The sequence below is a fragment of the Rattus rattus genome, chromosome 8 (assembly GCF_011064425.1).
Source record: "Rattus rattus isolate New Zealand chromosome 8, Rrattus_CSIRO_v1, whole genome shotgun sequence".
NCBI lineage: Eukaryota > Metazoa > Chordata > Mammalia > Rodentia > Muridae > Rattus > Rattus rattus.
In genome coordinates, this window is record NC_046161.1 from 52,398,784 (window position 1) to 52,426,326 (window position 27,543).

At 50.9% G+C, this 27,543-nt stretch overlaps 1 protein-coding gene across 1 annotated transcript; it reads right to left on the reverse strand.

The window, feature by feature from the left end:
* Nucleotides 1–27,168, reverse strand: Cd276 (CD276 molecule). Its single transcript, XM_032909827.1, is given in 12 exon segments — nucleotides 1–518; nucleotides 3,314–3,448; nucleotides 6,694–6,993; nucleotides 7,179–7,357; nucleotides 7,359–7,422; nucleotides 7,425–7,518; nucleotides 8,020–8,153; nucleotides 8,156–8,244; nucleotides 8,246–8,282; nucleotides 8,454–8,792; nucleotides 11,349–11,481; nucleotides 26,929–27,168. Coding segments are annotated over 11 exon segments (1,647 nt in total). The 5' UTR covers nucleotides 11,428–11,481; nucleotides 26,929–27,168; the 3' UTR covers nucleotides 1–321.
* Between the last annotated feature and the right edge of the window lie 375 nt (nucleotides 27,169–27,543).

The window sequence follows — 27,543 nt, forward strand, 5'->3', positions numbered from 1 at the left end:
CAGGGCCGTGGAAGCCCAGGGGGAGCAAAGCATTTTGCTGATGTTGCACAGCCTCTAAGGAGAACTGGGCTGTCCGCAGATGTCTGCTTTATCACAACAGGCGCCATCGCAAGCTCTTAACTGGACACCAGGCGTGGTACTATCCTCTGTATAGACCATCTCATTTAATCCAATGTGGAAACACCTAGAGTCCTATTCTCACACCCATTTTTTTACACGTGGGAAAACAGACCAAAGGACAGTTATTTGCCGAAGGCTCCTTTGTTTATAAGAGACGTCCTCTCTCCTGAAGCGCTCCTCCTCCCCCCTCTGGGAAAGTCCTCAGTTGGTACAGTCCTGAAGGATGGACCAAGGTATGTAGGAGACTCCTGAGTGGTGGTTGACCCTGGGTTGGAGGCCTCCATCAGAGGGTTCTTCAAACCTCAGAGCATGAAGTCTCATCTCCTGTCCTCTCCAGTTAAAAGGGCCAGACTCACCTGTCTTGGATCCTTCTCCATCCCCATCCTGGTCCTCAGCACCTAGAAGGGTGAATAACCAGCATTCTCAGTCCTCTTAGTCCTCTCAGCCTCGCACTCCCACACCTGGTGAATGAACGGATTTGACTTCTGGTCTGATTGCTGGATTCAAGGCTGGAGCTTGAGACCAGACCAGAGCCAAACCTGGGATATAATGGGAAAGCTGTAGCAAGAAGCCCAACTCTTCCTGGCCATGGCCACTTACCCAGCTTTCTACCCACTCACAAGCCAGCCAACATCACCACATCTGCCCTCTCCACTTGTGTGTGTGTGTGTGTGTGTGTGTGTGTGTGTATGTGTGTATGGTGTGGGCATGTGTGTGTGTGTGTGTGTGTAGGGTGTGGGCATGTGTGTGTGTGTATGGTGTAGGCATGTGTATGTGTGTATGGTGTAGGCATGTGTGTGTGTGTATGTGTGTATGGTGTGGGCATGTGTGTGTGTGTGTGTGTGTGTGTGTGTGTATGCTGTGGGCATGTGTGTGTGTGTGTGTGTGTGTGTGTGTGTGTATGGTGTGGGCACGTGTGTGTGTGTGTGTGTATGGTGCGGGCATGTGTGTGTGTGTGTGTGTGTGTGTGTATACTGTGGGCATGTGTGTGTGTGTGTGTGTGTATATGTGTGTGTGTGTGTGTGTGTGTGTGTGTGTGTGTATGGTGTGTGTGTGTGTGTGTGTGTGTGTATACTGTGGGCATGTGTGTGTGTGTGTGTATGCTGTGGGTGTGTGTGCGTGTGTGTGTGTGTGTATGGTGTGGGCATATGTGTGTGTGTGTGTATGCTGTGGGCATGGGCGTGGGCGTGTGTGTGTGTGTGTGGTGTGGACATGTGTATGTGTGTATGGTGTAGACGTGTGTGTGTGTGTATGCGTATGGTGTGGACATGTGTATGTGTGTGTATGGTGTGGGCATGTGCAAGAGTGTGTATGGTGTGGGCATGTGCAAGAGTGTGTATGGTGTGGGCATGTGCATGTGTGTGTGTGCATGTATGCGTGCATGCATATGAAGGTCAGATGTTGACATCAAGTATCTTCTTCAGTGAGTCCTCACCTTGTTATTTGACACAGGGTCTCTCACCGAACATGGAGCTCACTGATTCAGCTAGAATGGCTGGCCAGTGAACTTCAGGGACCTTTCTGTCTCCCCAAACCCCATCGTTGCAGAAGCAAGCTGCCACATCAGGCTTTAACCTGGGTGCTGGGGTCCAAACTCAAGTCCTCATGCTTGCCACTTTCCTGACAGAGTCACCTCCCCAGTCCCTCTGTGCCCCACTTTAATGTGCCCACCCATCCTCTATTTGCCACACACAGCCCACCTAACCATCTATGGCCCAAGCATCACTTACCCACAATCCACCAAGCTCTGCACACGTTTTCCTCATACCTGGTCACCTTCCCGTCTCCACTACCTACCTGTCTGCTCTCATGACTCAGTTTACTCATGTGACACCCACCAACATCCTCTCGCCCATCTACAATCACCAATACCAACTCAAAAGTGCTCACGTCCAGCAGACGATGGCACCATTCTGCACACTCCAAGGAAGACACACTCTTCCCAGTGACACACAAATTAAAAGTTCACAATGCTCGAAACCCATTCTCACTCACCCACGAGGCTTTATATTAAGTTTCATGTTTGTTTCTGCAGATACACTCATTCCTCGTCACACGGCAGCCTTACACACCCACCACCCTCAAGAAAACATCACTCTCCTGTTTACATCCAGTTGCCATGCGTACACACTGACAGGGAGGTTCACGCCCACTCACATAGGACGTTAGCCTCAAGGTCTAAAGCTAGAACCCTCCTGTTTATTCTGCCACACGCCCAGAAACTGTTTGAATGTCTGTTTCCCTCCCAAACGCACACTGAAATTAGCTGCCGTCAAACTGTACCAAGGACTGGGACTTGTGGGCTGGAGAGATTGCTCAGTGGTTAGAGCACTGTCTGCTCTTGTAGAGAACAAGATTCTGTTCTCAGCACCCACAGGGCAACCAGTCATCACCTGTAACTCCAGTTCCAGGCATGCATGCGGGCAAAACACCCATACGCAAAAACTTTAAAAAATTAGACTTAAACTTTAAATTATTGTTTCCGAAAAAGGCGATGCTTCTAAAGGGTGATGAGGCGCTGACCGCTCCACCCTTGCAGCTGGGACTGGTGCTGTGGCCTTTTGCTCTCGCCATCTAATGACCAGCAAGGCCTCTCCAGATGCAGGTGCCTGGGCACGGTATTGACTTATTTACTTTGCACATGCATCTGAGTATGTGGTACTCGTGCAAGTGTGCATGCCTGTTTACATGTATATGGGTGACACGTATGCAGAAGCCCAAGGCTGATGTCAGGAGTCTTCCTTGATCACTCGCCATGTTGTTCATTAAGTCCAGGTCTCTCAGTTGAATCCAGAGCTCACTGATATGGCTAGTCTAGCTGACCTGTTTGATCCGAAGAAGCCCTGTCCCCCTCTAAGAGCTGGAATTACAGACAGGCTGCCATGCCCATTAGACATTTATGTAGGAGCTGGGGTTCCAAACTCCAACTTTCATTCTTCTGTGGCAGGTGCTTTCCTCTGCTCTCCCAGCTGTCTGGATATGGTACCCCAGCTTGAGAAAAGCACAAGCCAGTAAATTTCTGTTCTTTACATGGTCCTGTCTCAGGAATTCTCTTACAGCTGCACCAATAAACTAAAACAATGATGTATACCCCAAGACATGCTGGCATATATGTACACCACAAGCACACGCACACACACACACACACACACACACACACACACACACACACACACAAGTCACGCTCCCTCACCTGCATTCTCCTCTTCACAGCTCTGCTTGATCTTTCTCCAGCACACGAAGGCCAGGGCCACCAGCAGTATCACAAGACAGACAGAGAGCCCCACAGTCACCCACAGAGCCTCAGGGGGGAATGTCATGGGCTGCCCTAGAAGAGGAAGAAGCATGAGACCATCTTGTTCCCATGGTGTGAACAGGGGCTCCCAGTCTTGCTGCAAGCCACCAAGGTAAATGACGCTCACTCAGGCTCCCATGACCACAGCTCCACTCACCCTACCAAACCATTGTGGCTATGGGTTTGCCTCAGAAGGGAGGAGGGGGAGCTAAGAAGCCTGAGGGTGACTAATAACCATGGATAGGGCCTCACCGACCTAGGATAATCTTTCTGTATTCTAGGGTGTGGTTCCAAACACCAGCCTTCATTCTTCTGTGGCAAGTGCTTTCCTCAGTTCTCCCAGCTGCCTGGATATGGTACCCCAGTTTGAGAAGCACAAGCCAGTAAATTTCTGTTCTTCACATGGTCCTGTCTCAGGAATTCTCTGACAGCTGCACCAACTGAAATAGTGATGTGCCCCAAGACAAGCAGGCATGATCTCTAAGGATCTCTAAGCTGACCCAGCTCCCAGCTTTTCTGTCTAATGTTGCCACAGGAAACCCCACTTCAGCCATTCTTTACAGAATCACTTCTGACTCCTTCCAGGATGTACACAGTCACTGTCATTTTCCCTTCCTAGCAGAGTCACCTCTCCAGAGGCCTCCCTCACGGTTGCAGTCCCACCTGGTTTACATCATCTCGAAGGTCAGGAGGCATCAGTCAGCTACAACCCGTGAGCCAGACTGTGGCCTGTTTTTGACAGTCCGTGAGCTAGTGTTCGCTTTTATATTTGGAAAGGGCTACAAAAAGAAAAGAGAAAGAAAAAGAACAGAAGGAAAAGCTACTCTGGAGATGTACCTCAGTCGGTAGACTGCTTGCCTAGAACACATGAAGCTCCGGTTTTGAGTCCCAGCAGCATAAGAACTGGGTATGGTTTCCCACGCTGCCTGGGATCGCGGAACTAAGGAGTAGAAGTGGGAGGAGAAGAAACTCAAGGTCTTCTGACCTTTACACGTAGGCACATGATAAATGAGGTTTTAAAATAATGAAGATGGAGGACACTAGTTGGGCAGAGGAAGGGGACCAGCAGGAGTGAGAGGGACATGAAATGGAAATAGGGGTGAGCATGACCAGAATGCATTGTATACATATGTGAAATAAAATCTATTCAATATGTAATTAATAGAAGCTAATAAAAAAAACTTAAATACTCAAAAGGAAAGTTCATCCTGACCCTGTCTCAAGCATGGTCTGACTTCCTTCATTCTCCCGGCCAAGGACACGGTCAGCTAGGCGCAGATCTACATCTCCAGTGTTTGCTCTAGAAAGCCCTCTCTCTCCAGAGATGCCTGGCACAGCACGCTCAACATCACTAACCCCCATCAGGTGAGGGAAGACAAGGCGGAGGACTGAGCATCGAAATCCCAGAATACTGTATGAGGCAAAGCGGCCCGAGGCCAAATGCAGGCCAAGGGCTCCAAGGTAAGCCAGCTCTGCTCTAATGGAAACAGGAGGCCAGCCGGCGGGGAGGAGAGAAACTGGGCTAAGAGGCCAATGCCGGATTCAGATCCTGGTTCATCTGCCCACTGCAGAATGCGGCAGAAGGATCCAAAGGATCCTCAGATGGAGTTGAGAGAAGCTGGGAATACGCCAAGCTCCGGGCAAACCACTGCCTTTAGCACTTGTCAATTTTCAAAGTGGGGCCTGGCCCCCAAAACCTTTGGAGCCAGTGTGCTGGTTTGTAGTCTTGGGAGAGTCTCTTTTCCCTGGGCCTCGGTCTCTTGTCTGAATTGTGCTCGACGACTCTTGCCCAAATGAAATCCCTTTCAGTCAGTGATAGCTACTGAGGAAATGTTGCCTGAAGTGAGGCAACTGCTCTCTTTCACACACAAACCCTTGCTTCGCAGTGAGCCTACTGCAGACATCCCAGCCCACCTGGTGCAGGATGGTCATGAGTCCTCTGTCCTTCCTGATAACCTCCACACCCCTGTCCATCCCACATCTCACTCCACACTCCTTGGTCTTTCTTGTAAAAACAAAACAAAACCAAAAACAAAACAAAAAAACCTGTGGTTTTTTTAAAGAAAGATTGTGAGTGCATACATGTGCGCTCACACATGTATGTGAGGGCAACCACAGAGGCCGGAAAAGAGCATCTGTCCCCTTGGAGTTGGAATTATAGGTGTTTGCAAGCCACATGATGTGTGCTTGGATGTAAACTCTGGTCTCTCTCCAACCCCAGTGAAGCATGGCTTCCCTACAGTGTTCTCTGTAAGATCATGGTGGTACCTCAGAGTATGAGAGAGCTGAGGAAGGGTCTCCCTTAGAGGATGCATAGACTGGCTCTCTACAGGAGTGGGCTCAGGCTTGGGGAGGTCTGGGCAACGCCATAAAGAGTAGGCGGAATAAGACTTAGCCCTGGAAGATTAATCAGGAATGGTGGCCACTGGCTCTGAGTTCATCTGGATAGGACCAGCATGCTTAGCAGGAGGTGAGCTGCAATGAGGCCTAAGGTTTACACAGACACTGGCAACCACTGGAAGGAGAAAGCTGGGTGGGCTGGGGGTGTCAGGCAGAAGGTATGGGAAGAGAAGAGACAAGGACCCTGATCTCAGAGACATAGGAGGTCCCTGGGAAAGAGGATGACACTGGAGAGCTAGACCTAGCACACAGATTTACCAAAGGACTGAGCAGAGACAGGCCGAGGCCAGACACAGAGGGTGACTGTCTACCTTGGCCTGAGGGTGAGCCAGGGCCCTCTTTACATCCCCAAGCACTGAAAGTGCCTATCTGGACTAGTACTGACCTGGAAACCAGAGATTAAGTGACTCCCCCAATGTGAGTCTCAATCTAGCGTTTGACCACATGGTGGCAGTAGAGACAACCCTGGCTAATCCGACTATGCAGGGAGAAGGGCTGCCCTGTCACCAGGTGAGATCTGCCTGCGAGGCTCCAAAGTCTCTTGGGCTTCACAGTTGGACAGTGAAGTGCTCACTGGAAGGCACATTCTCACTCAGCATGTCTCTAAGCAAGCCTGTGCCTGCCCCAGAATCCCACCCACACCTCTAGAGTCCAGGAAAATGCTTTGTGACCTAAGTAAGAGGCCCAGGTACCATGGAAAGCAAACATTACAAATGATTGACCAGCTCAAGAAAGCAAGTCCCTTAAAGACTTCTCACTGGGAAGGCTTTGGAATACATGAAATCTATATGAAGACTTCTACACTGATATTCCAGTTTAGGGCCTTGAGAAGAGGCAGCTGCTCCCTCAGCTCTTCCCCAGCTGGCCATCCCCCTTACCTGTGATGGTGACCGAGCCGTGAGCATCTTGCTGCAACACCGGGTTGCGGACCAGGCAGCTGTAGGTGCCATTAGCGCCCAGCACCACCCTCAGCACACTGTGAACATCGAACAGGCCCCGCTCGTTGGCCATCTGGGATGTGGTCACATTGCCAGTCAAGGGCAATCCCTGTCCATCCTTCCAGAACACCTCAGCCTCGGGATAGCCCTGGTAGCTGGAGCACGTGATGGTGACCATGTCCCCTGGACGCAGGTCCTTGTTGGGCTCCAGGGTCATGCTGGGCTTCGAGTAGGGGGCTGGAGGGTGGCAGAGGGCAGAGATTGATGACAGTTAGCACAGGGGATCCAGTGGAGGAAAGGACATGGGCTGAGGGTCAGGAGCCAGCTCTGGGGCTTTCTATGATGGTGGCTTCAGCAGTTGGACGGGGTGGGCTGCATGCAGACTGGACAAGGAGGGCGAAATGCTCCCACCTGTGATTTAACTGCCACCTGCAGGCTGGCATCAGCACTGCGAAAGGCCTGGATGCCCAGGAAGCAGGGGACTCCCCCAACAGCTACATACATGCACTGAACCCTCAAGAACACACTGCCCTAGACCAGCAGGTCAGGGACGAATGCTGTGCAGCTGCTAAGATAGGCCTGCTCTGCACTCAGCCCCCGGGGAAGCGTGCACAGGCTATTGGGTGTTCATTAGTTGCCAGATGAGGTTAAACTGTGCCAGGCTGAACCAGGCTCAGGAGAGGAACAGCATAGGGACGTGTCACTGCCCACCAGGGCCACCACAGGGTCTTCAGAGACCTGGACCTCCATACCTCCTGGGTCAGAATCAAAGACAAAGCATTAAGGAGGGATAGGGCCTCTGCAGCCATTCCACACCCACTTCTCCCATCAAACCCCAGGCCTTCTTCCTTCTCGTTCTCTAGAGACAGACGGAGTCTCATATTTTCACAGCAGGCTGGTCTTGTCTGACAAAAGTCATCCCTGAGATCCAGACTTGGGGCAATAGGATGGTCGTGAGTCTCTAAAGAACAACCCCCTTCCCCAGAAGAACCCCGTTCCCTTGTTCATGACCTGTTGGCCCAGGTGCATCTCCATCCTTCAGGAGATTTCTACGGCCTTGGAGTCTGGGGAGTCAAGAGGGCCTTCGAGCAGTGACTCCTTCCTACCTGGAGTGCCCTGCCCCGCCACCCTATCACAGTCAAGCATCTCACTTGTTTGGAGACTAAAGATAAGGAACTAACTTCCTTTCATTTCAAGTGTAATTGACAGAACTGTAACCTCCCCTTTAAGGTGCCACTGGAAACCAAAAAATAAAAGCCCGTGGGGCTTCTGTGGATTGTGGTGATCCTACTGTAACACTACGTTGAGTACCAGGCATCAGTAGGAACCATTAGCATCCTGGACCACCCTAAGCATGCTGTGCACATCAAACAAGCCCTGCTCCTCGGCCATCTAAGGTCACAAGGCCAGTCTGGTGAGCCCTGCCAGAACACGGAGACCTCAGGGCAGCCCTGGGAGCCAGAGCACATGATGTCGCCTTGTCCCCAGGTGGTTGGGCTCCAGAGTCATGCTGGGTTTTGAGTAGAAAGGCTGGAGGGTGGCAGAGGACAGTAATTGCCAAGCACATCAGTGCAGGAGATTGTGGAAGACCACAAGGCTGTTAGTGTGGGAGTCGGCTCATCTGTAGTGTAGCAGTAAGAGGTCACATGCAGAAGGATGAAGGGTGGAAGCAGAGGGTGGGTGTCCCTCTCCACACTCACCGGCCACCTGCAGGCTAACAGCAGCGCTGTCAAAGTCCTGGATGCTCACAAAGCAGGTGTAGCTGCCCTCGTCGGTTACTCGGACACGCTGCAGCCTCAGGGATGCATTGCCCTGCACCAACAAGTCAGGGAAGAGCGCCGTGCGGTTGGCATAGGCACTGCCTTGGTCCCGGCCCTCGGTGAAGCTGTGCACCAGCTGTTTGGTGTCTGTCAGCTGCCAGATGAGGTTGAGCTGTCTCAGGCTGAAGCCAGGCTCTGGGGAGAAGGAGCAGCGTAGGGTGGCATCCGTATCCACCAGGGCCACCACAGGGTCTTCAGAGACTTGGACCTCCACAGCTCCTGGGGTGGGGGTGAGTCGGAAGGGGCAGGGCAGTTAGGAACAATGGGGTTTCTCGGGGTCTCTCTCCTTTTCCAGCTACCTCTAGGCTCTGCATACTCTTCCTTCTAGGGCTGAGGCTCACCGTAAGTTCTTCTGGAAGTTCTTATGACAGAAAAAGAGGAAGAAAGAGCCAAAGAAGCCAGGGACTCGAAAGCTGAGAGGCAGCTTTCAAGCTTGGCAGGTACTTTCCACCTACCGGGTCCTTTGCATTTTCCTACAAATACATACTATTTGTATAGGAAGGGCGCCTGCAAAAGTAAACACCCACTGTTCTTAGTGATTCCCTTTGGGTGCAAGAACTTCATGGGTGCCTTCTCTCCTCTTCATGAATAAACATACTTAACTTCAGTGCAAGAAAGAACACCCATGTCTTTAAATAAGGTGTGAGAGGAGCTCTTATAACACAGAGCCCATAGTATGTGCCAGGGAGAGGGACCAGCAGGTGTAAAGGCCCTGAGGTGTGGGCAGAAGGAGCACACGGGGAGGTAACTCAGTGGGAAAGCCAGACGGCCAGACGGGCTTTGAGAGATGCTGGAAGAAACCTGGGGTTTTCCACCTTCGAGAGGATGTCATTAAGGAGGGCACTAATTATTGGGTGTGATCTGGGTAGAAAAGCCTGACGTTCACCCTGGCTCTGTCTATAAAGGGAGACTATATTGTAGAGGGGTAAGGGAGTAGTCGGAGACCAGCTCAGAGGTCCTCATAAGAAGTGGTGATACAGTAGTGGATAGGACACCTGAGGCTGCTAAAGGCTTTAAGCACTCAGGAGGCAGAGGCAGGAGGATCTCCGTACCTTTGAAGCCAGCCTGGACAGCATAACAAGTTCTAGGCCCTGGAGTGAAAGGCAACCATAGGTATTGAGAGAAGCAGCCAGATCTCATATGCAGCCCAGAGAATTATCAATGTTTGCTGGTTGATGAGGGTGAAAGGGAAGAAATATGTGGTGATTTGAATGAGACCGTGCCTCCAAGAGGTTGTTCATATGTTTAAAATACTAATGGAACTGTTTGGGAAGGATCAGGGGGTGTGGCCTTGTTAGAGGAGGTGTCGAATTAGCGTGGGCTTTGAGGTTTCAAAAGCCTGTGCCATCCTCTTTGTCTTGTGCTTGTGGATCAGATGTAATCTCTCAGCTACTGTTCTGGTGCTATGCCTGCCTGCCTGCCTGCCTGTCTGTCTGTCTGCCTGCCTGCCTGTCTGTCTGACATCACATTCTCCACCATGATGGTCATGGATTCACCCTCTGACATTGTTAGGCAAGCTCCCAAAGGAAATGCTTTCTTTTATAAGTTATAAGAAAATGGGCCCCTTGGGGATTTAGCTCAGCAGTAGAGCGCTTGCCTAGTGAGTGCAAGGCCCCTGGGTTGGTCCCCAGCTCCGAAAAAAAAAAAAAAAAAAAAAAAGAAAATGGGCCCTGGACAAGTCCTCTGTTGGCCCCTGTGCCTTTTATCCTATAAACGTTTCAGCACAAACAGTCTTCAAAGAAGCCAACTGAAACGGCACCCATAGAAGGCTTGGAAAATTTGTATTTGTTTTGTGATTAATCTTTTACTATGAATTCTATACATACTCTTTCTTAGTATGTGGTGTCTAGCGGCTGATGCTGGCCCTGGATATCTTTCAGTGATTCCATGAAAACTCAGACCAGTTTTCATCCTTGCCAACTAGTCCCCCCTTGTAGGGGACATGTAGGACATGGAACTTAGTCACCCAAAGTCCTTTTTAAAGAAGTTAGAACCAGGCCAGATATGATGGCACACACCTTTTATCCCAGCACTTGCATGGCAGAAACAGGTGGATTTCTGTGTGAGTTTGAGGCCTGCCTGTCTACATAGTGAGTTCAAAGACAGACAGGAACACACAGTGAGACCCCGTCTCAAACAAACAGGTACACAAAAAGAAATCACTCATGGGTAGAGCTGGTATTGTCTCTAGTGACCACTAGATGGCACCAGACACTCAATTTTGTTTTCTCCACACGGTGGATGGTGGGAAGTACCTTCATCTATTCATGGTGGTGACTGGGCACTGTGTACACAGCAAGCATCCACCCAGTTCCTGAGGTTAGACCCGCTTTCTGAGCAGAGCGACAATAGGCAATAAGCAAAGGAACCATATTTCGAGTGGAGGTAAATGCTAGGAAGAATGTAGCTAGGAGGGAGGGAGGGTGCTATGCTGTTTTACACAAAGTCGTCAAGAAGGCATGCTGAGAAGCTGTCATTTGAGCAAAGTAAAGAGTGGAATCATGCCTGTGTCTGAGGACAGAAAGTTCTGGGCAGAGGACAACGTATGCACCAGGGTCCTGAGGAGAATTCACAGTGTGTTCAAGAACTTGTACTACCACAGCACACAGTCCCATTTTACAGATGAAGAAGTAGAGGCTAAGGTAAAGAAGGTTGATTGCCTGTAGAGCCGAGATAGAAATCAGTATGATTCTTCAAGACAGAGGCAGCCTGGCTGGAGCCCAGGGAGGAGTAAGCATCCCCATACACCACCACGACCGCCATTTTTCCCCTCACCTGTGAGGCAGAGGCACAGCACTCCCAGTGCCGTACGCATAGACACACCCACACTGGGGCCACCCCATCCTCGAAGCATCTTCCTGTGAGACAGCTGACAGCTGGGCTGTCCGTGGCGGATGGCTGCTCCTGCCTGTGGAAAAGGAAGAGGGACTTTTGTCTCCAAAGTCCCCAGAACCAACCAAATCTAGGTGGGAAGAGGCCAGGCCGCTAGCCAGACAAGGCCGATGAGCTTCGGGTCCAGGCTGTGCCCAGGTCACTTTGCCTGATGAGTGAGTAAAGGGGTCGGATTTAGACAGACTTGGAGTTCAACTTGAAAAGTCTACTCAACCCTAAAGGTAGCCAGGAGCCACGGAGGGTTCTGGAATGAGGAAACAGCATTGTCGGGGATGCTTTGATAGCATCTTCAGGGTAAAAGAAAGGAGGCAGCCGAGTGATAAAGCAGGTGCAGATCACAGTGACAGCATCTGAGAGCGTAGGGTAGGACACAAGAAGGCAGCAGTCAGGACACTTGGTTCTGAGGCCTGGTTACTGGGGTGGGAAATGTGGAATAGTTGGTCTAAGGCATGTTAGGTTAGGAGCATGTGTGCAGAAAGCCCAGGGCAGAGTCCTGGGAGCGGCAGAAACGTACGGATGTGGAGTTTGGAGAGACACTTGCTAGTTTAATACCTGTGTACCAAACCACCAAGGCCTGGCAGAGAAGAAGGCCAGGAGCAGGGCTGGGGTCAGTGTCACTGTCAGGCCTCAGCAAGAGTTGGATCTGTTACAACCGACCAAGCCTGGCCCAGAAGGGTCCCAGACTTCCCTAGGTTTAGCTTGCAGGTGCCTCACTCAGGCAGAGTGCAGGCACCAACCACATCTAGTGCCTTGTGCTGTTGCCTGCTCAAGCCATGTGACCCATGTCCATCTGTCCCACCTAACAGTAACAGGCAAGAATAGGAACATTTTATATCCTCATGACCACCTCCAGAGACAGACTGAATGCCTTACTCACATTTAGCAGGAGAAACACATGCATGCATACATACATACATACATACATACACACACACACATGCACGAACGTGTACACACACACACACACACACACACACACACACACACACACACAAACGCAAGAGCTGAAAAGGGCCCAATCCGGTGGCACTTCTTTCTACCTCTGATGGAGCAAATGCTGCCTACAACCAAGCATTTGGTCTAGCCTCAGGACAGCCCTTCCACCCCATCCTTGTCCCTCAGTCCCTTATGTCAGGCAGCTGCACAGAGGGAGTCCCTGCATCCTGGCCATCCACTTCTCATGGTTCACTGCGGGGAAAACCCTGGGCAGCCACTTCCTTTCCAGATGCTTCCGGTCCAAGGTCTGGTGGCCTCAAAGCCTCACCGTCTGGGTGCTGAGTCAGCAGCTCCAATTCATAGAGGCACCCTTGGGGACACCATTTCCTGCCTGACAAGGGCACCGTCAGCCTGCAGGAAAACCTAGCAGGCAGCTGCCTGTACTCCTGGCTATGTGCCACGGGAAGCTAAAGCCGACAGAGCTACCAGCCTCTAAGTCCTCTTTTACCCCCAGGCAGAAGCAAATCCTGGGAGCTGGGGTGTGGCTCCGTTGGTGGGGTGCTTACACGGCAAGTCCGAAGCTCCTGGTTCAACCTCTGAGGCCCTCTTAAACCAGGCGTGGTGCTTCATGCCAGTAATCTGAGCTCTCCCAAATAGATGCAGGGAGATCAGGAGTTCAGGGCCATCCTTAGCTACATAGTGAGTGAGTGCAAGGCCATCCTGGGTTATAAGAGACGCTCGTCTCAAAACAAAAACAGACCCTGAGTCTGTCAGTGCTTCTTGGGTCCCATGTCTTCCACTCTGCTGCCTGGACCTGCCATCTAGGGCCACCCGGGCCCTCTTCATTGACCCCCTAAGACCCCCATGTCACCCCTACCAAACTCATTCTCTCAGGTGCCTTCTCTTGAGAGCTAAGACAGGAATCAGCTCGTGTTGTCCCCTGCTTAAGAATCTCACGGCTTCCCGGTAGTTTCAAGAGAAGACCTACATACCTCTCTTCCTGACAGTCAAGGCTCTTAGGATGCCCTCCCATGCTTCAAGCTATTCCGTTACTGGGCTTTACCCCTAAGATCACTTGTGAATGTCTGTCGAACATGTGAGATCAAGGAGTCCCTCTCCTCGTCAGGCTACTTGAGTTTCCCAGAATGTAGCTGTTCCTCACTCCAGAAGCGTCCATGAGAGGCTTCCAGAGTGGACACTAATTTTGTTCCTTTGCTTCTTTTACTCCATTCTGGGCTCAGGAAGGCCATCATTGTAATCCAGCCTAGAAACTCCAGGGAGCCCCCCCACCCCCCAACAAGAAAGAGTACAGAGTGCCTTGACCTCTTATAGAGACGCTGTAGGTAAGAGTCAGCCACGCTCACCTTAAACCTGCTGCAAGCATATTCAACCGATCCCAGAAGGTTTAGGACCCAAGGACACTCCCAAGACACCACCCAAGATTCATTACCTCAAACAGTAAAAAGAGCAAACCTGATTGCCAATACGGGGTCTGAGCCAAGATGCCCTGGACCTACAGGGATTCTACCCCAACCATAACCAATGGCATCATCCCAGTCTCTTTTATTTTATTTTTTAATAAGATATTATTATTATTAAAAGGATATTGGATCCCCATGAGACTGATGACTGTGAGTCACCACGTGGGTGCTGGAAACTGAACTCTGATCTGCTGCAAGAGCAGCCAGTACCCTTAACTGCAGAACCAACTCTCCAACCTGATTTCTTTGTTTTTGATTATGTGTTGCGGTGTTGTGTGTGGGTTTGTACAAGTGTGGGTATGTGCACAAGGCAGTGCGGGTGCCCAGGGTCTGGAAGAGGGCGTCAGATTTCCTGAAGTGGGAGTTACAGACGGCTGTGAGCCACCATGTGAGTGGGAACCGAACTCGAGGCTACCTGTAAGAGCAATACACGCTCTTAACCACAGAGCCACCCCCACCCCCATCCCACAACCCACCCCGCACCTCCAAACCTTTCAAAACAAGGACAAAGGTGAGAGAGTTGCAGAGCTCTAGAAATATCAACTTCCTGAATCCAGATATTCCTGAAGCAAGATGCAGACCTAGATGGGCCAATCTTTTCCCCCTTAATCCAGGCCCAGCTAAGTTTCTGTCGTGTGCAACTGAAGGGATCCTTATATATGTGAATTCATCTATGCATTGGCCCATTCCTTTAATAATGCATAAAATACCCGTAGCAGAGGCCGTGGGGACAAAGGTGACTAATCTGCATGTGTATTCTCAAATAGCAGACCCAGTACAGAAGGTGGACATGCCTTTCAGTGCAGCCCACTTTAGATTCCATGAGGGGTGCTCAGTGGCATCTGAGAGCCATCATAGCCTCCGAGTGTGCCGTGAGGACCTGGAGCAGCTCTCCAGGTAAGGCTGGGAAAGGTGAGGTTCGTCCCAGGCAGATCTCCTCGATATGGCAGCACATGAAAGACCAAGGCATCCACAGCAGGAGGAACTGAGTTTGATCATCAGAACTTGGAGGGAATACCAGGCATGGTGATATTCGCTTGTAGTCCCGGGACTGGGGAGGTAAAGAAAGACGGATCCTCAGGCTCACTGGCAAACCAACGCAGCCTGCTTGGTGAGTTGTGGGCTAGTGAGAGAGCTAGTCTCAAACAAAACCAAACAAGCAAAACACCAAGGTGGACGACAATTGAGGATCTGCAGCCAAGGTTGTCCTCTGGCTTCCACAGCTAGTGCCCACGTGGGTGCAAACGAGCTCGCACACATGCACACACACAGACACACACACACACACACACACATACACACATGCACATACACACACACACACAACACACATACATACATGCATAGACACACACACAAACACACACAATACACATACACACATGCACAGACACACACATACACAAACACACACAACACACATGCACACACATGTACATGCATGCACACTCACACATGCACACAAACACATATACACAATGGCAGAAAATGAGCCCAAGGTTTGGGTCTCTGCCACTTCGCTGTACAGTCTTACTAAGGTCCCCCACAGTGGGGGTTTGAATGAGGATGGCCCTCATAGACTCAAATGGTTGAATACTTGGCTTCCAGCTGCTTAGGAAGGATTAGGAGGTGTGGCCCTGTTGGAGGAGGGGTGTCACTAAGGGCAGGCTTGAAGTTTCAAAAGATTAGTGCTATTCCCAACGTGCTCTCTGCCTCCAGCTGTAGAATTGATCTCTCAGCTGTCCCAGCTACAATGTCTTCACTCTGCCATCATGAATTTTAAACCCGGGGAACTAAAAGCCCACTTAAACTCTTTCTTTTATAAGCTGCCTTTGGTCATGGTGTTTTATCACAATTTTTTAAAAAAAAGGGGGGGAGGTTGGGGATTTAGCTCAGTGGTAGAGTGCTTGCCTAGCAATTGCAAGGCCCTGGGTTCGGTCCTCAGCTCCAAAAAAAAGAAAAGAAAAAAAGGATGACTACACCAATCTTTCTTTTTAAAAAAGGAGCAGGGACAGGGTGGGGGCTGGAGAGATGGCCCAATGGTTAAACACACTTGCTGCTCCTGCAAAGCACCTAGGTTCAGTTCCCAGCACCCACATGGTGGGCCACAACCATCTGCAACTCCAGTTCCAAGAGATCTGACCCCCTCTTCTGACCTCCTCTGGTATCAGGCACTCCCATGGTACAATACATACATGCAGGCAAAACATTCATAAACATAAAATAAAATAAAAAGATCTTCTTAAATTTGTAATTATTTACATCCTTTTACTGAAGTATTTAATATTTAGTGTCTAAGCACTGAAGTGCACAGAGCCCATGCACAGAGGTGAGAGGTCAGCTTGTGCAAGTCAGTTCTCTTTCCACCACATGGGTCCATAGGTTCAGGTGGTCAGGCTCAGAAATAGGCACCACGCTTTGCTGAGCCATCATCTTACCAGCTCAACCTCCTCTCTCTGAGTTCAATGTTTCTAAAAGAAAAGCTTTGCTAAGCCTAATGGCTCTCCTTTCATATTAATCCTTCGTACTATCATGCAAGTGACGCCAAAATACATAGAGCCATGTTACCACAGAACACACCAATTATTTCCTTAAATCTGTTCTCCTCTTCTGTAGCATTATTAGCCAGGCATGGGGCGGCTCAGCTAAAGACTACAGATCCCAGACTCCTTTTCAGCTGGGTGTGGTCACAGGATCATTTCCCAGCTAATAAGATTTCAGAGGAACTAACAGGTACAGTTTCTGGGTCATGTCCTTAAAGATGGAGGGCACGCTTTTTTTTTTTTTTCTTCCTCCCCCTTCCAAGGCATGTTCCAGAGATGCGGCAAGCCTTGTAGGACCACACTGCCCGGGTAACACCCTAAGCATTACAAGGGTCCCTAGGGCTGTGGTTTCAGCCCTGGATGTAGCCAGATGGTCACATGGGTGAGAAGTAAGCATCTGCTGTAGCATAAGTCACTGTTATTTTGGTCTTTCTTACGGCATCTGAATGAACTAATTTAGGGAGCCATCCCTCTCTGTTTATCTCTTCCTTCTCTTTCCACCCTAGGAAAATTGCTAGTGCTCATAGCCACAAAAGAAACCATCTAAAATAGGTGTCTCAGAGTTTGAGCTACAGACAGTCTCAACAATCAGCAGCGGATGAGAGAGCCCAGCTAAGAGATATTTCAAGGATGGAAGTGACCCAGAGTGTGCATGAAAGGAGCAAAGACTGGTGCTTAGGACGGATGGGTAAGTGTGGACACACAGACCGGGATGTGGAGTTGAGGGAGCGAGGCATGCTCCAGGGGAAGAAAAAAGTCACGCTGAAATTAAGCTAGGTTCATTCCCAGCAAAGTGAGAGATGGGGGGAAAGTCATTCGCACAAGGTGACCACAGAAACCAAAGCTGGCACCCCTCCTCCTCAGACACCAGAGACCGACAGGATGAGAAGAGGCTTCAGGACAAATTCTGGAGTAACCTCAGAAGTGGATGGCTAGGTGTCAGAACAGGAGGCCTTTCCCTGGCCATCCTCGCCAGCTTGTATGCTCTCTCTGAGGATGGGAACCAACTTCCTCCTGGCAGTCTGCGTGCTCTGAGGCAGATCACTGGTGAAAACCCCTTCCTTACACTGAGCAAAAACCTGTCTCTAAGGACAACCTATGCTGGGCCTCATGAAGTCCCTACAACCACACAACGAGCATGTGTCCCTTCTCGTGGCCCTGCAAGTATTCGAAATCCCTTGATGAGGTCACCACCAGGCAACTGTGTCACATACTTCACACACACACACAAAAAGATTAATTATCAAATGTGTGGCTCAAAATCGTAAGTCCTTGAACTTAGCGCCACTTTCCTGTTTCTAGCCACCTGCTTCCGAGGAAGCTGGAGTGGACTGGAGCTTCTAGGTTGTTCCACATGTTCTGACAGTTCACTGGGCCCATCTAAGTCCAACCCTCAGCTTCCATGATTGATTAGGCTGCCTGGCCAGTAAGCCCTGGGATGTACCTCTTTCTATCTCCTGCAGGGCTGGGGATTTAGGGAAACCCCTGCACGCGGCTTTTACTTGGGTTCTGGGAATTCAAACTCAAGTCCTCATGTTTGTAAGGCAAGCACTTATGGCAAGCACCATCTCCTCAGCCCCTAAAATGACACATTTTCATAATAAATACCAGGGAACGGTTTTGGGAACAGATATATCATGAAAGTGTAATACGACCAGTCCTTTGGTGCCGGTACATGCAATTCCTTGACAACGTTCAGGGAGGCTTAGGAAGGACTGTTCAGAGAAGGGGACATTCCTCTGTCTGGGAGAGGAGGTGGCAGAGAAAGTGATGGAGTGAAGAGGGAACGTCACAGCATATTCTGGGAAGACGGCGCCCTGGGAGAGAGATGCTGTGGGAAGATGAAGCAGAGGTCACTTAAGGACTCCAGGTTGCTTCTGTGCAGTGGGGAGCGGAGACACCGTGGCCCACACCTCCACCTCCTCCCCGCGTGCTACCCAGACTGCCTTGAAATATCCCTGACAGCTTCTTGGAGACAAGTTCGCTCCGCATGAGGACAGCCAATCCCAGGGGGCAGATGCAATTAAAACAGATCACCACTTCCTCACCTGACTTGCTTAGTTCCCTGGCCATCTGTGCTTTTCCTCCTTGGCAATGGAGTAACACATACACCAGGCGTGTGTGCACACAAACACGCATGCACGCTCACACACGCACGCACGCACGCACGCACAACCCTGAGGGACTCGTCTCCACACGGATGCTTACTTTCTCCACAATTTTAACAGATTCCTCTTTTATTTTCAATGGCTTCTTCTGACACCAGGGATCTTCAGCCCCCTTGTGGGGAAGCCACCCCAAGACATGGGGAGGCTGTGGCTCAACCTCAAGCCTGGGCTTGTGACCAGATCTGACTCAGGGATAAACCCGTGTCCCACTCCCAGCTCAGGGGTGGGAACTGAGCCAAACCATAACCAATCTAAGCCTTTGCTCAGCTTTTCTGCAGGAGACCTCAGTAAAGGCCTTTTTACTGAGGCTCCTAGAAAAGATGTGGTCTGGGCTGTTAGCAATCAATTTGTCAGTTATCAGCAACCTAAAGGAACTGATCCGGGGGCTGGGGAGATGGCTCGATAGACTAAAGTGACTGCTGTACAAACATGAGGATGTAAGCTTGGAGCCCCGGCACCTATCCCAGCTTTCCTGACATGTGGGTCGCAACCCCAAGGGAGGGGGGGGTCACACATCAGATATTTACATTATGATTCCTTACAGTGGCAAACCTACAGTAATGAAGTAGCAATGAAAATCATTTTATGGTTGGGGATCACCACTACATGAGAAATTGCATTAAAGGGTCGCAGCACTAGAAGGGTTGAGAACCACCGGCCTACAGAAAAGCAGGGTGTAATGTCATACGTATAATCCCAGTGCTAGGATAGGGTTAACAGGTGGATCCTTGGGGCTCGCTAGCCAGGCAGGCTTACCAAATCGGCAAGATCCAGGGTCAGTAAGAGACTTTGTCTCGGGCTGGAGAGGTGGCTCAGTGGTTAAGAGCACCCGACTGCTCTTCCAGAGGTCATGAGTTCAATTCCCAGCAACCACACGGTGGCTCACAACCATCTGTAAAGAGATCCGACGCCCTCTTCTGGGAGACTTTGTCTCAAAAAAGCAGGGTGCAACAACTGAGGAAGACAGCCAAGTTTGGCTTCTGGCTCCTATTTATACACGCACACGCACACACACACAGACATGCTTACACCTCTATGAACACACTCACATACGTAGACACACACTCATAAAACACGCACTGCATTCAACCACCCCCTTCCACAGGGAACCCAGGCCTGCTCATCCACTTAGAATAACAGCTCAGACCAAAGGGAGCCTGTGTGGCCCGAACGCCCCACCCCCCACTTCCCACTTCCTCGCACCTGTCCCACAGCGCAGTGAGCTGCTTCCAGCTTCTACAGCACAAGACTCTCTTTCCTGTCATAAGGGATTGTCTTTACCGCTCTAGTCGCCTATGCTGAGATGACATGGTAATACCTCTCTACCCTGAAGGTACACTTGACAGTAGAGCCAGAACAAAGGCTGCCACTTGCTGTCCTGTGCGCCTTACCTGACACCTCAGAACCTCCCTGAGGACCAACCCTGTGTGCTTCCATTAACTCTTCCATCGTTAATCCTAGCAAGGGCTGAGCTTGATCCATAGGAAGCTCAGTGCTTTCTGCTCAGTGGTGGACGAGTGGATGGACAGATGGATGGACAGACAGGAGCTGTAATGAACAAAGGGTCTAGAAGCCTGATTATGAACCCACCCCTGGAACGTGGGAATGGAGGACAAGTCCACTTTTGTCTTCTACTTGATACAGTCTGGGGTTTTTTTGTTGTTGTTTTGGTTTGGTTTTTGTTGGTTTTACAATGGATGTGCAATCCTTTTGCAATAAATAAATAGAAAAGAGAAAGCAGCTATTTGGTTCCCCTGCTTACTCACTAGGCTCTCACTCTTAGGCCAGAAGAAAGATCCCAGCCACTGACCCCTGCTGAGATCATAATTACATGCGGGGCTGACAACAGCACTGAAGGTCTGCCTGAAGTGGGTCTTAAGGTCTAAGAAGGTGACATTGGAGCTGGAGGTTCAAATCCACACTCTGCCATTTCCAAGGCATGCGATTTAGGGTTATATGCTGGTCCTCAGTTTGCTCATTCATAAATTGGGAATAATAAGCCCTGTCCTCTCAGAGTTTGGCTGAGTAAGATAATCTGAAACTGACCTAACAAACCCTAGATGCCCTGTAAGTGGATAAGGGACCTGGGAAATGGAAGGAGGGTCTCTAGAATGCATTCTCTGGGGAGGTGTCTCCGAGATGGCTTTCTTTTCCTGACAATCTGAGTCAGTTCAGGCCTTTTGTGTCCAAGGTTACCCACTACTAGATACCATGCCCCAGCCCTGTGATTTCATCCATCAGAGCAACCCAACTTCCTCTCAAAATGACTGTGTGAGTCAGAGCTGCGGTAAGTCATGAGAACCATCTGCAGAGCCCGCATTGTGGCCCAGGGGGTCTTCCCAGCATCCTCGGGCCATTTCCCCCGTGCCTGCAGGAAGTACTCAGAGGAGGGAAACAGAACGCCGGACAGGGTGACTGGTCTCCCACACAGAGGTCAAGACCCCAAGCCCAAAGAGGCCAAACCACTCAGTGGAACACGTGCTGCCGAGCCGCCCCTCCTTTCTCCCTCCTTTCTGCTCAGGAAGAGGCTCTCAAATGAATGAGCATCTTCTAGGACCTCACAGCCACGTAAAGCACGCACTGTGACGCCATCTTGAACTCAGTATCACCTGCAGAGGTGAGAAGCTGACCTGAGCATACACAAGGGGCACGCGCGCGCGCGCGCGCGCGCGCACACACACACACACACACACACACACACACACACACACACACACACACGATCAGAGGCTTGGGAGAGGGCCAGCCAGAATGAAGAGAAATGGAGGAACAGGAGCATAGGAGCCTAATCAGAGGGCAGATCCCAGATGACCATGAAACATACACCTGAATTCACTCAGCACCTGTTGAGCTCTGCCAAGCGTCCATCAAACGTGCCTGGGCATGGCAGCCCAGCCAGAAGTCACGCCAGTCTCATGGAAGGGTCTGCTTGCTCAGATGTGTTCTATTCAATGCCTCTCTGCCCTGAAAGAGGCTCTGCCTAGCAGAAAGCCGCCCCACCCCCTCTCACATGCCCCACTGCCTCTACCAGGGACAGGTCTCAGCGGTGTAACCTGCTCTGCCAGTCCTCAGAGCTGGGGGTCTTTTGATTTTTTTTTTCTTTTCTTTTTTTCGGAGCTGGGGACCAAACCCAGGACCTTGGCGCTTGCTAGGCAAGCGCTCTACCACTGAGCTAAATCCCCAATCCCTGGGGGTCTTTTGAAATACACCTGGCCCGGGGCTCATGCCAGGTTCATATGACACTGGGGAGACAGTGTTGCCCTAGAGTCCCCAATCATCCATCGCCAGCGAGGGTGGCTAATGAGTGTTAGAACTAGCTCAGGACCGCACCCAGGCCTGGAGTCCTCACCCAGCAGCCAGAGTTGCCAGGAAGTTTTAACTGCCCAGGACATACATAGGCTCAGGAGCAGCCCTGGCTTAAAATCCTGACACAGACGCTCTACCAGAGTCACAACCAAACACCAGTGACTATGGCTACCTACTTGAGACTCACCCACAAAATAGGAGTGATGATTCCTAACCTACAAAGCTGCTATGAGAATAAAGACAGCAAGGATCAATAATACCAAATCAGTGGTAAATTGCATTGTTGTGTGTGATGCAGGAACCCTGGTGTCAATGGCATACATGTGAAGATCAGAGGTCAGCCTTGAAGGCCAGTCTTCGCCTTTCACCTTGTCTGAAGCAAGGCTAGCTTCTGGGAATTATTCTGTGTCCACACCCCACCTCACCACAGCAACTCTGGAATTGCAAACACATCCATCCAGCTTAGTGGGTTGTGGGACTGCAAACTCAGGTCCTCTGGCTTCACTTCCCACAGAGCCATCTCCTCAGCCTGGTTTATTGTTTATATTGACTCAGGTCTCCTATAGCCAGGATTGGCTTCAAATTCATCATGTAGCTGAGACTGGCCTTGAACCCCTGATATTCCCACCTCCACTTCTCAGTGACTGGAATCATAAGGTTGTGTCAGGAAGCCCTTCTGCTAAGGTGGAAGTCTGTCTGACATTAGCAGACAGATAGCCCTCAGCTCGGTGCAACATGGCAGACTCCCTGTGTCAATACAGCTTCCTCTTCTCTGGGGTATCCTGGACCCCACACCAGAGAATGTCATGAGATTCCTCCCCATGCTAATGAGGCATCTCAGTGCCTTTAGCCTTCAGCCAATGACCTTTGTCCACCCCGGATATTCTCACCCCTTCCCCAAAACTATATAACCCTTGGTTCACCCCAAATCAAGTGTGTGTGTAAAACCCACCCTGAGAAAAGACATATGCACAAGCTAAGTTCCTCTCAGAGAACTATTTCATTGAAGATCCTCAGAGAAGGCCTTCTCTCCTCACCCTCACCCCTACTCCCTCCCAGCCGGACCAGGATCCAGCCCATTTTGGCCTCCACTTCATCCTTGCAGCTGCATCTGAACAACCCGAGAGGAAGAAAGCGGAGGACCCACAGCTTGGCATCATATGTACACCCAGCTTCACAGAGGTAATTGTCACTACTGCTATTACAGCCACGGGCATGACGTAGGCCTTCTGGGTCCTCTTCCAGCCAAGACCTCCTCTGTAGAGCTGTACATCTAGGTTCCTGCAACCGTGGGCCTTCTGTGTGCTCTCCTTTCTACCTAGACTTTCCAACCCTGGACTCCAACACAGCAAACACACAGCCTAGCCTCACCTCTAGGTCTGGCTCCTTCTATGCTTACCCTCTGCTTGTCCCAGAAACTGGGCCATAGCTCTACTCATCAAGAGTTCCAGTCCCCGCTGCCCACTGCTGTCAACCCCAGGTCAGGAAAATATTCCAGTGTTTCCGCTAGGAAGGTGAATGCCCAGAGTTATGAGGATTGGTGGCATCTTTCTCAGGTGCCATAGAGAAACTGAGGAGTGTGGGTCTGCCAACTTGAGAACTAGTCAAAACTGGAGGGCATAGAAGGCTCTCCTCTCCAAGGGTGAAGAGCACCTTGGGACAAAGACTAAGTCTCTGGTAGGAAAAGAATGTTCTATCAGGGACCACGAGTCTCTGTGGTCAGGCCTGTCCTCTCCCTGGCTCACCAGATGAGTTCTCTCTGCTCAAGGGCACCCTTGGCACATTTTCCAGGGTCCAAGCTGAGAGGTCAAACCTGAGGCTGCTTCTAAGATGGCAGAAAAAGTCAGTTCTGAAGGCGGACAGCAGACTGCCCTCACCCCCTGCCCATTCTGTGTCTCTGGGTATGTGACCTGCCCTTGCTGGCCTTGGGTTTCTCCTTCTCTTCAGTGACATCAAGACAATCACACAAGGTGATGGTCATCTGGCACAGCCCCCTCTCAAGTCCTGCCCTGAACACTGCAGGAATAGCCAGCTGACTTATGGTGGTGGCAAAGGCTGTAATACCAGAATATGTGGCTCTCCCAGTGTGTGATCCACACCAAACTCCTCTCCCTAACCAAGCTCCCCCGCACCTCCCACCTTTTGCTGGTAGAATTCCCTGCCACTCCTGCCCCAGGGTGTGGGAAAAAGGACAGCAATGAGAAGTCCCCACTCACTCAGAGGATAGACTTCTGGGTGGTGACATCATCCTCCTTGTCCCTCTTCCTTCTTTGCCAGTCCTATGACTCAGACCCACAGCTCAACAGCCCCCGTGTGGTCATAATCTCAGAGAATTTGGGTTGTTTTCTGCACAGATCCCAACCCAGAAGCATCCAGCTGTAGGTCAGACACTCAACACTTTCTAGGAGTCTCTCTGAGGATGCAGAACACCAGCTCACAGCTCTTACTGCATCCCTAACTGGATTTCTCATCTTCGCATCTAACCCAAATCCCATCAAAAAGAGTGAATTCTAGAGGTCAGCACTGGAGGAGGGTGACTCCTGCAGAAAGCTTCAGGAGAGGCCTCTCCAGAACAAGGAGGCTGGCTCCCCAGAGGACAGTTCTAAAAGGCCACCACTTCTATCACTGTTCTGAAGATAAACATGAAAGCATCCAGCCCAGCTGCCAGGCACCCAGCTGCCAGGCATCTGAGCATCTTGGACATTCAACCTCCCTGTTCCCATCAGGTGCCTGGACAGAGCTTAAGGGGGACAGAGATGGGAAAGAGAACTGGGTCAAAAATCCCAACTCACCTCTGAAACTAGGCTTCTTCCCTTACAAGATGCAGGCTCTGTCCTCTTGTAGCAAAGTCTGGAGTGCATAAGTAATACTCTGCAGGAAGAAGCCACCACGTATACCAGGACTGTACAGAACCCTGCCCTGTTGACCAGCCATGGGACCAATGAAATCCTCACTAGAGCTACTCTGTGTATGAGCAAACATTCTCCCTCTTTATGATTTCTTTGCCTCATGACACTTTGGACAAAACTGATGTTCACAGTGTTTACCTAAAGTGATGTAATACAAACTTCTTTCTTTTTTGTTTTGACCGAAGTCTCATGTATCCCAGGTGAGCTTTGAACTATGTAGCTTAGGATGACTTCTGACCCTCCCGCTCCTATCCCTAAGCACAGAGATTACCGCCATGAGCCACTAGGACCAGTGTATGCATCGCAGGCTGCTAAGGATCCAGTTCAGGATTCCTGGGTGCTAGGCAAGCACTCTACTAACTGAGCTCTATCCCCAGATTTCTATTCATCACATGAAAAATTCAGTGATATCAGGACCCCATGTCAGCTAACTGTGATGTATTTGTAACACCGGGGAAGACATCCACGGGCCACAGTTAGCCAAGAGTTAGTGCTGAAGGTTGAGAGAACCATCTACCAAGAAAACGCACACATCCAAAATGTTCCCATTCCCAAGCAAGGTGGAAATATAGGCTACCCCTCCATACGCTACCCCTCCATATGCTACCCCTCCATACACCTTAGCTCCCCAGCCCTGCGCACTGGGCCTGCCATTCAGTCAACAGAACCCATAAGGCAGGTTTAGGTTTCAATTTCAAGTACAGATTTCAGATTCAATTATTTCAGGTACCCAAACTACTCAGAATGTCGCCATTAAACAACAGGCAACCTAGGGATTCCTGGGAGGCCAGAAGGAATGAGAATGGAGGCTCCGTTAAATAAGTAGCTCTCAAGCAGTTCCATCGGCTTCTCGAACTGAAAGTAACTACTACATACTTAAAAGAAAAGGTCTGCGAGCCTGGCATGGTGATGCATGTCTTTATCCCAGCATCTGGGAGACATAGGCAGGAAGACTTCTGTGAGTTCAAGGTCAGTCAAATCTGTAGTGAAATCCTATCCAAAAAACAAAAAACAAAAACAAAACAAACAACAAAAAAAAACCACCCCAACTTTTTTTTTTAAGGATTTGGGTTTTAATTTAATCAATATTCATTTACAGGTCGTCCACAATCAATCTGAAGGGAAATAGTTTTTCACAATTAAGTAGGTGTCTCCCGGACACAAGTACAAAACAAAAAACAAAAAACTCAGATACACACATACAAACTTTCGGTTTAATATTTGCTTAATATTTTCCTTCAATGATAAGCTCTCTCAGGTCTGAGTCATCCACCATGCATTTCTCATTAGGACAGGTTTGGCTTAGAAATAAAACTCCCTTTCTGCCAGTTCACTGCCTTAAGCTCAGAAATCTGCGACTGGTTGGCCAGGGCCTACTGAGGAAGGGCCCTGGGGGACTGGATTCGATCTTCTAGTCTCCGTGTCCCACCCTGGCCCTCCAGTTTCTCTCCACCCTCCCTCAGATCTCCTCTCCATCCACCTCCATGTAGCTAAGACAGCCCAAACTGCCCCATCCCTATTTCCTCTTCAATCTTTAATTTCTCGTGGGAGCCTTTAAAGCTATTCCCAGAACCTGTTCTCCCATGCTCTTCTGCAGACCTGGGCCCCCTTCACCCTTCAGAGCCAAGAACAGGGGATCACCTAACCTCGTGCTCCCCTCCCCCGCGGCTTCCCCTTTCAGAGCTAGCATTCATGGTGTTTTCCTCCTCAAAGTCGGGAAAATGCTTCCCTCCCAGTCTTGGCTAGCAGCTTCCTTTGGCCTTGAGAACCATCAGCCCAGTGACCTACCTCCCTGCATCCCCTCTCCACACCCAGGCCTGAATAATCAGCCACCCACCCCGTTTCAGGCCCCACAAGTCCTAGACATGGGAGTCGTTAGATCCCACAAATCCCAGCGGGTCTCAGCACCCAAGGAGGGAGCGGCCAAGCAAGGGTACTCCCAGCTCCTCGCGGCCCTAGAGCCCTAGCGGTGACCGTGGATCAGGGTGCCGGTGCCCTGCGGGTAAGGGCCTCGGAGTTCCCAGCTCCCTGCACCAGGAGCCTGAGCGCGTGCGATCCAGGCGCGGCCGCACACAAAGGCGGCCCCAGCCCACGCCGCCCCGCGCCACGCAAGCACTCACCGCGCCGCGCCGACTCCCGGGACTCGGGGACGCGGCGGGGCGCAGCCCAATCGCCGCCACCGTCGGTAGAGCAGCCGCGAGGCCCGGCCAGACTGGGGCCGGGGGCGGGAGTGTGAGGGGCGGGACGGCCGGAGGAAGCTGAAGGCCGGGAAAGGCCGCCGGGGTGCGCCCCAGAGGCTGGATTGGCCCGGCGGCGGAGATCCCAGGGTGAGGCCTGAGTCTGCCTGCTGGGCAGGGCCCCGGGTCTGGACCCGCCCCGACCCAGACCCTTGCGGGACCCCGGCGGGGACACCCGGTACTCTGAGGGGGAGGTGTTGGACTACTCGCTGCCCATCCCCCACACGGATCCTAGCACTTCCAAGAGCCGAAGTTTCTTTTTCGATGAGAGGGGACAGGTGACCGGCCATTGACCACTCCCACCCTTGGAGCTGCTGGCTCCAAGCCCCGCTGCAATCTAGCTGCCCCATTCAGTCCAGAATTTCTCCCCTCGACACCAGCCACAGCACCGCGGTTCGGAAAGGGTTAACTCGACAGCGAAGAATTCCGAGTTGCTGGGAGCTCTCTATAAATACAGTGTCGTGGGCGCCTGAGCCAACCACAGGGCAATTTCCACTG